This window comes from Carex rostrata, chromosome 26 (assembly GCF_964058835.1).
Source record: "Carex rostrata chromosome 26, lpCarRost1.2, whole genome shotgun sequence".
NCBI lineage: Eukaryota > Viridiplantae > Streptophyta > Magnoliopsida > Poales > Cyperaceae > Carex > Carex rostrata.
Genome location: NC_135943.1, coordinates 6,240,257 through 6,247,948, shown reverse-complemented (window position 1 = coordinate 6,247,948; position 7,692 = coordinate 6,240,257). Strand labels below are relative to the sequence as shown.

Here is a 7,692-nt window from a genome sequence, read left to right as displayed (position 1 = left end):
TATGAGAGACAAAATCTGTGTAGATAAACATGCATCGAGTCACTGTGCCAAAACCTCAACCGTAAATCCCGCTCCAGAAATGATATTACACGGGATCGCTACACGAAAGTATACATCCGAAATTCAACAAAATAAAGCGACCTCAAGTTGGTGACTGGTAAGCGGTGACAAACTGACAATTCAAAATGTTGATATTTTTTGAAAAGAATATTCAATATTGGGATTAAACGCGCACTCTTCAAATCCCAGAGCTTTAAATGCACATGTATCTCGAGGCACCAACCCCTTCCAAAATGGGACCCGCCAACTCGTTCTATAATACCAAGTCCCAGATTCAAAATTGTGGTCTGGTCGTCTGGTCCCACAAGACAATTCCAACATAAGCATTTCAAACAGAACAAACCCTAATTTGTTGGCACTGAGATCCGAGAGTTCACACTTTCAAACAGAAAAGGCTCTCACCTGTAAAGATTCTAGAATCTCGATGAGCCCTAGGCTCCTAGAATCCATATCACCCCAGGTACCTGAGATGCAAGTGGTGAATCTGAACCGTTTATTTTACTTGGAACGAACTCAAAGCAAGCCCCTACAATCTCAACAGGCACTGGATTGAGTTTGATATGAATGAAATTGATCTGGACCGTCCACTTTTTTCAATTGCATCGCCGGTACCTGAGGGGACTCGGACTCAGGCTGCTATCACGGAATACTACAATATCAAGCGGTCCAAGTATTCTGGTTCACGGTGTACGAATGGACCAGGTCTATCGATCTGACTTTTTGTCCAAGCCTGTCAAATCGTTGAAGTCAAGTCCTGCACATGGTCCACTGTGTTATGGTATAACAGGGAAGGGAAGGTGCACGTGACCCCACATGTTAGAGAAAGGTCTACAAAATTGTCTACCTAATAACATCTGGAACTTTCCTGCATTATATATTTTTTATTCTATTCCGATGATCGCTTTGACAAAAAGAAGAGAAGGCACGAGCCACAAGGCGAACCAAATAGAACAGGTTTTTCCTTTCTTCGCGCGAGAGGCAAGCAATCACTCTGTCTCCTCTTTCTCTATCTAGAGCTATGATAGAGAGACAGCTGGAGTTGAGAAACGTTCTTTTGTCTCGGATTGCTGTTTCTTGATCTGAGATTGATTAAACATCGAATATTTCTTATTCTCTCTCCTTCGATAGATTACGATCGAAGTTGAAGCTGCTGCTGTCGATTTCGGTATGTTTTATGATTCATAAATGATATTGATTAGTTTACAGCTTATTCTAGGGGCTTTGTGCAAATTCAGCTGTTTAACTTGAACAAGTTTTGTAATAATTTATTATCTTATGCATTTCTCTCTGATAAATTCTTCTTTCAGTCGTTTAATTTTGTAACTATTTAATCAGTGCAGGGAAACTTGTAAGTTAAAGTTAATAATTTTTGAATTGAAGTTGTGTTTGATGAATTCCCCTCTTTATAGCACCCGCTTTTCATGATTGCTATTGTGGTTTGTTGTTTAATTCTTCTCTTTTTATTTAGGGCATGAGCTTTGACAAAATTCTCTTTACTTGGAGAATTATCCTGCTTTGTGTTAGAACTAGTTTAGAATTGGTTTCATTTTATCTGTTGGTTTAATTAACTGCCTGTTGTTATTAAATAGTTACCTGAATTCTTTTCAGGAGACGAGAACACCTCAAACATTTACCATAAAATTAGCCGGGTACAAACTGTCTCTAGTTCGTGGTCTAATTTTAAGATAAATTTGAAATGGAAAAGCTTAACCTATTCATCAACAAGTTTTAGATTAGTTTTCATCCTTTCTCCAGTTTAAGGTCTGCAAATCAGCCACTTTGCAAGTTCCAAGGATTGAAAAAAATTTAATCGTTTTAAGTGAGATATACTTTACTAACTCCCAATTTATTTATCTGTTCATGTCTTCATTAGTACCCCGGATATACGAGTTAAAAACATATTTGAGTTTAAAGCTGTTTTTGGGGGCACAATTGTAATATTTTCTCTTGATAACTGCATGTTTGCAAAGTTCCCTAGTTTGTAGTTGAATGTCGGCCTTTTGTTGTTGCTGTTGAAAACAGCTGATAGTTCATCCATGAAATTAACAATGTCCTCTTTTCTTCTCATATTCTTTGGAGACATGACTTAACCCTTTCAGCTTATTTGTTAGAGCAAGCTTGTTCCAATTTGCTATTAAATAAATTTAATCCTTATTCCAGGTTCATTACTAGCCAATTTGTTGCAGGAAATAAGAAAATCACAGTTAGAACTACATACAAGGATAATAAAAGTTAGCTTATAGAACATTTATGTGTCCTTTTTTTGTAATTAAACTATGAGATCCCTGAAGTTTGGTCTAGAATTGAAGTCTGACTTCTTTTTTCCTATTCTATGTCAGTCTTTTTTTTTTTTTTCTTTTTAACAAAGCTGTTGGAATTTATTTGAAACTTTCTTTGTTCCTTTACACAATAACTTGTATGTAATAGAAATTTTTTTCCCGTTGATTTTCTTTCTGATCCAGGGTTATAGTTGCAAAGCCACCATCTTTTGAAGGACAGAAAAGGTGGAAGTTTCATAAACTTGCACTTTTGTCCCAATGCCTATTTTTACTCCCATATCCCTAGACCGGTTTCTTGAGCCGGGTTTGCACAACCTTTCAGAGAGATCATCACTTGTTCCTGCCAAAGTGGATCAACCAATTCCATCCCGCAACATGTCACCGGCCCTCTATACCACACCAAAGACCACGCCACTCCCACCTGACTCCCAAGTATTCCCCTCCTCATTCTCCCCCGTCTCTCCATATGTCATAAACCACAAGAGACGTGGGCCTCACCTTTCAAGTGGTGAGAACTCACAATCAGATGCAAATTGTGGGCCCCGACTGCCTGAGACTAATGGAAAGTTGGTAGAAGAGAGGAGGGAAAGAAGGGAATTGATGGAGAGAGTTGAGGACAAGGATTTTGAAACAAATAGGTTGGAGGTAGTGAGAGAAGAGATTGATGCTGTTGATAGAGAATCTGAAGCTGACGAGTTCTTTGAATTAAATGAATCTCTGAGTTTTACAAGTGAAGATGCAAACGGAGTTGAGAGGTCATGGAAACCCAACACATCTATTGGAGAGTTCTATGATGCCTGTGAAGGTACTTCTTTTTTGTAAGTTAGCAAAAGCGGTATGTAATTGCTAACCAACAGCACATGATTTATGGTATTGAACTATTTACAATGGACCTTGTGTGACATGGGGATTAACTCTGGACAAAAAAAATGACAACTGTGCCCTTAAATTAGTAATGAGCATTCTGTTTTTCATTTACACTCTATTTGGTTGATGAAAAATGATCCTATATGAAGACCTATAAATCAAAATTCCTCTCCTTCTATTTTTTTTTCACTAATTCTTTGTTTCATTTTTAAGAAACCCTATCATAATCCATTACTTAAAGAGAAAATGAATACTATGAGATTAGTTTGATTCTGTGCAAATATTATTGGGGATGCCAAATTTTCCCACAGATGATATTGAGAGTAGTATGGAAATGTTTTAGATTTTGGCTTTCTCGATCCAAAGAGTTCTTATTATATGTGGAAAAAATTCATAGATTTTTAGTTAAGTTCTAGATTTAGTTTTTGAGGTCTTGATCTACAATACTTCCGAGTTAAGAATAGAATTCTAAATATTTGTCTCTGTTTAAAATGAATGAGCTATATTATGTTCTGCAGAAACTTTGAGTGAAGGTGGTGTGACATTTCCTTCAAACCAAATTAACGATATAGAAGATGAGTTGCGTGAAATGCGGCTTACCCTTTTGATGGAAATAGAGAAAAGAAAGCAAGCTGAAGAAGCACTTGAGGTTTTACAGAATCAATGGCTGAGATTAAGCCACCAGCTTTCCCTTCTTGGTCTTAGCCTCCCGCCTCCTCAACTAATGAAGCCGGAGAGTACTGAAAACACTGAGAATTCAAGTTTAGAATCTGATCCAGTGGAGGAGCTGTGCCGGCAGATTAGTATCTCAAGATTGGTGAGTGATGCAGTTTCCAAGGGTATTTCTAGGGCTGAAGTAGCTGCGGAGATGAATTCTGTTATTCAGTCTAAGAATTTTGAGATTTCGAGGTTGATGGATCGGGTCCAGTATTATGAGGCTGCCAATAGAGAAATGTCTCAGAGAAATCAAGAAGCTATTGGTAAGTTCCCCTCGTCTTTTTTTTTTGTCTTTCAGTATGTATATTTTTGCTCTTCGTCATTTGTAGTTGTTGCTATTTTGAGGTTTAAGTAGTGTAAATAATAAGACTACTAAAAGCATACAACTACAGAGAACTAAAAAAAAGAAATAACTGCTGTCTACTTCCTGAGGTCAATTCCTTAGCTATCAATATCTAGGTCTAATTTTGTGCACGACTTATGACAACTGCTGTTTATGTTGTTCTTACAACTTCACAGAGATAACAAGGCAACAGAGAAACAGGAGAAGAATACGGCAAAAGTTGTTTTGGGCTTCTATCAGTCTTGCAATGACACTTGGCTCTGCAGCTATTGCGTGGTCGTACCTTCCCTCAAAATCCATGTCAAATGAACAGAAGGACACATCATTCCCTGATAAATGAATCACAGCTGGATATATGTTCCCTTTGTTTTCTTCAACCATTAGTTAGCATCTTTTTCTCCTTTTATACAAAAACCTAGTCGGATTAGAAAAAGAAATAAAAGGTAGGATGTTAAAGAGGAAAAGGACATGTAGAAAAGGTTTTTTGCGTCCTTTTTGTTGTTGTATGATTTGAAGGTTGCATAACACCTGAATGTGGGCTGCCTCCCGTGGGACCAGCTGCATTCTAACTTTGGTACTTAGAAGCTGTTTTTCCCTTTTGCTTCAGAGGGACCAACAATCGTGTGAAAATAGTTCCGAGAGCAATAGTAAATGTGATGCTAGGAACTAGGAAGATGAGCTGTGTTTGATCAATAATGAACAGATTGGTCCATTCTGTAATGTATATTAAATGTATTCATTTTTATACTTGTGATAGAATTGGTACATACCAAATAGCTTGCTTGTCGTCACTGGTCAGTGAAATGATTTTGCAAAAGATGGGAATGTTATATAATTCTTGCTTACACGAGGAAGGTATTAAGCTGATATAAAACCAAAAAGTTTTACTTGATTATAAAGAGTATGTGAATATACAAATAAATTCCTTGCGGAAAAAAATTACTTATTTATTCTTGTTAATTCCTTTGATTTCACACAATCTTATCTTGAAGCCCCTATATTTTTGGATGCATATTCTCATCTTTGAATGAAAAAAATTATACACAAAAAGCGGAGGCAGTTATCAAATACGTTCGTCACTAAGCCAATTTTGAATGACATATATTACAAAACCTGTACACAATGATATTGAACCAATAACAACTATGATTCGGACCCAAATCGAAGAAACAAAAGCATCATATACAAAAGCATGCCAGAGCCAGAACCATGCAATGCTGACAATTGTTCCCAAGAGCGCACCTACTAGCACTTGATTTGCAGTGTGAAGCTGCTGAGATACCCTCAACCATGACTGTTTAGAACCAGAAATTTGTTTCAATGAGGTTTCATATATACTTTTGTTATGCCAGATAGTAATATATGAAATATTAAATACTCACAAAATATGATCCAGAAGCTAGGATAACGGCACCAAGTGACCCTGTCAAAACATTAACTCCAAGCCACTGCATCACTACATAAACTGAACAAAATTAGTAGCTTTCTTGGCCTCTTAATTTCATGAACAATTGGACAAGTATGGAAGCTATCGCTATTGATCAAGTAACTTGTAATGCCCGAACTTGGCAACCAGTTGGTAAAAAGAGTTAGGTGGAATTTATGGAATTCTGCAAATATATGGGAATAATAGAGAGATTGAGCGAGCAAGTAATGTCGGAACAGTGAAGCGATTAACTTCTTTTGGATGGCATTGTGCTTTCAGGGGTACTCTCACGTAGTGTGTATTAATAAAAGCACCACAACAGATAAAAACAACTTCCTATTGTTTTTTTCTATCCTTCTTTTGCATGTTCACGTAGTTAAGAAAAAGTATAGTATACTGAAAGGAAATTTTAATAATGAATGAATGTGGCAAGGACTTACAAGAAAGAAGTGCAAAAACTGAGACATAAAAGATGGATTGTGCATGTGAAGATGGCATTCCTGGGTCGGATCTCAAGCCTGACGGTCTTTCGTGATTCAATAACCGCTTTAGTATTACTGAAATATATGAATTAAAGATTGAGCCCGTTGCAGCCCATAGTACCTCAGCATCGTGTTTCCATAAAATCATCAGACCAAAGAGACCCGCTACCATCCACTTGCTCTGGTAATATAATGACATTAAAAAAAAACACGAGATAGTGAGAAAAAAAGTAAAGATGAAACCAAGGAAATTTATTCCAACAACTTAGTTGTGTGTTGACAATGGATTAGGTGAGCATTTGGTCAGTTCAGCTCAGATTAAACCAAATTAGGCAAATTGAACTGTTGACTAAACTGATTCGAACAAGGCTATAAACCAAACCAAAAACAGAAACAAGAATTGGCCGTTTGTTTCATTTCAACATGATGACTTTGAAAAAGAGAACTACATAGATAACAGTTATGTTATTTAAGTAAAAAAAGCTATGCTATTAGATAATGACAGTACTGTAAATGCATCATTCACATCACACCACTTAACTAAAATTTTGAAATATTTCGTCAGTTTGGTTATTTGATTCTCAAGTCCCAAAAATATCAAAAGACATCAGGTCAAAGCTACAATCTAAGAGCATCTACAACAGTGATTTCTTTTAGATTGCTAATCTGATGTGTCAATTACTAATATAATTGCTGGGATGTACCACAGTTTCTAAATTAGCAAATTTGCTTTAAAAGAAAACGTTTGTTTAATGACACGCTGGCTACTTAATTGGTTCAAATTCTTTCTTAGTACTCTCTCTCTCTAACAAAAAAGGAAGATGTGCTGATGTGGACATAGAAAGAAATTAAAATTAATTGCACCATTGCAGTAGATTAATTCCTAAAACTTCCATAATCGTTGTTTAGCAATTAATTTCAATTGCTGGATTGGAGATGGAGATAGGCTGTGTAAATTAGTAAAGGTGTTATTGAAGTAAAGGTGTTGGCATGCTGCTAGCAAATTTAAGATTTATTTGCTACCAAAATAGTACCCTCGAGATTGCCTAATATAAACTTAATAAAATGAAGTATTTTGCCCGATTTAGTTAGTTTTTGTTATGAGGCATAAATGTCAGCATGAAGTTTCGTATCACAATTTGGTAAATCTTAAGATTCCCTATGGCACAAATGTAAACTAAAGAAAGCAAAAACACACACCGATTTGTTGATAGCTGATTCAAAGCTTCTGAATGAAGTAGCCGACGAAGAACCCAAAGACTCATCTCTCAAAACAGCATCTCCTTCCACTGTAACATTCTCTTGAGCCATCCTTCTCCCCGCAAAACCCCGCAAATTTGCTCCCCAAAAAGGTTTTAGAAATAGCTTGGGTTTGAAAACCCTTCTCTTCCAGTAAATTAGCGAGATGGGAGAGGAGAATTTATATGTTGAAGAGTTGACTATCGAGGTTGAGGGGAAAGCAGCAAGTGAAAGGAAAAGTTGCATTTTTTGGGGGATAATAAAACTGGAGGGAGATGC

General features: G+C 36.6%; 2 protein-coding genes across 3 annotated transcripts; one reads left to right on the top strand and one right to left on the bottom strand.

Annotated features, from left to right (window-relative positions):
• The first annotated feature begins 882 nt into the window (after window positions 1-882).
• On the top strand, window positions 883-5,016 carry LOC144544255 (uncharacterized). 2 transcript variants are annotated; one of them, XM_078292707.1, is made up of 5 exons: window positions 957-1,225; window positions 1,669-1,709; window positions 2,523-3,144; window positions 3,725-4,186; window positions 4,443-5,016. In XM_078292707.1, the coding sequence occupies exons 3-5, from the start codon at window positions 2,598-2,600 to the stop codon at window positions 4,604-4,606; spliced, it is 1,173 nt and encodes a 390-aa protein (XP_078148833.1). In that variant the 5' UTR covers window positions 957-1,225; window positions 1,669-1,709; window positions 2,523-2,597; the 3' UTR covers window positions 4,607-5,016. The 2 variants fall into 2 exon arrangements, with proteins under 2 accessions (XP_078148832.1, XP_078148833.1); XM_078292706.1 differs by lacking the exon at window positions 1,669-1,709 and having other exon boundaries at window positions 883-1,225.
• Window positions 5,017-5,328: 312 nt separating this feature from the next.
• Window positions 5,329-7,692, bottom strand: LPPEPSILON2 (Phosphatidic acid phosphatase (PAP2) family protein). Its single transcript, XM_078292708.1, has 4 exons — window positions 7,375-7,692; window positions 6,133-6,355; window positions 5,649-5,722; window positions 5,329-5,560 (listed from the first exon to the last, which is right to left on the bottom strand). The coding sequence occupies exons 1-4, from the start codon at window positions 7,657-7,659 to the stop codon at window positions 5,330-5,332; spliced, it is 813 nt and encodes a 270-aa protein (XP_078148834.1). The 5' UTR covers window positions 7,660-7,692; the 3' UTR covers window position 5,329.

Excerpts from the sequence above, each read along its gene's own strand:
- LOC144544255 (XM_078292706.1), top strand. The coding sequence starts at position 2,598 with ATGCCTATTTTTACTCCCATATCCCTAGACCGGTTTCTTGAGCCGGGT. Across the intron at positions 3,145-3,724 it reads GTTCTATGATGCCTGTGAAG|AAACTTTGAGTGAAGGTGGT; the intron begins GTACTTCTTTTT and ends TATGTTCTGCAG. Across the intron at positions 4,187-4,442 it reads GAGAAATCAAGAAGCTATTG|AGATAACAAGGCAACAGAGA; the intron begins GTAAGTTCCCCT and ends ACAACTTCACAG.
- LPPEPSILON2 (XM_078292708.1), bottom strand. The coding sequence starts at position 7,659 with ATGCAACTTTTCCTTTCACTTGCTGCTTTCCCCTCAACCTCGATAGTC. Across the intron at positions 5,723-6,132 it reads AGTTTTTGCACTTCTTTCTT|TGATGCAGTGGCTTGGAGTT; the intron begins GTAAGTCCTTGC and ends CAGTTTATGTAG. Across the intron at positions 5,561-5,648 it reads TAGCTTCTGGATCATATTTT|TCATGGTTGAGGGTATCTCA; the intron begins GTGAGTATTTAA and ends GGTTCTAAACAG.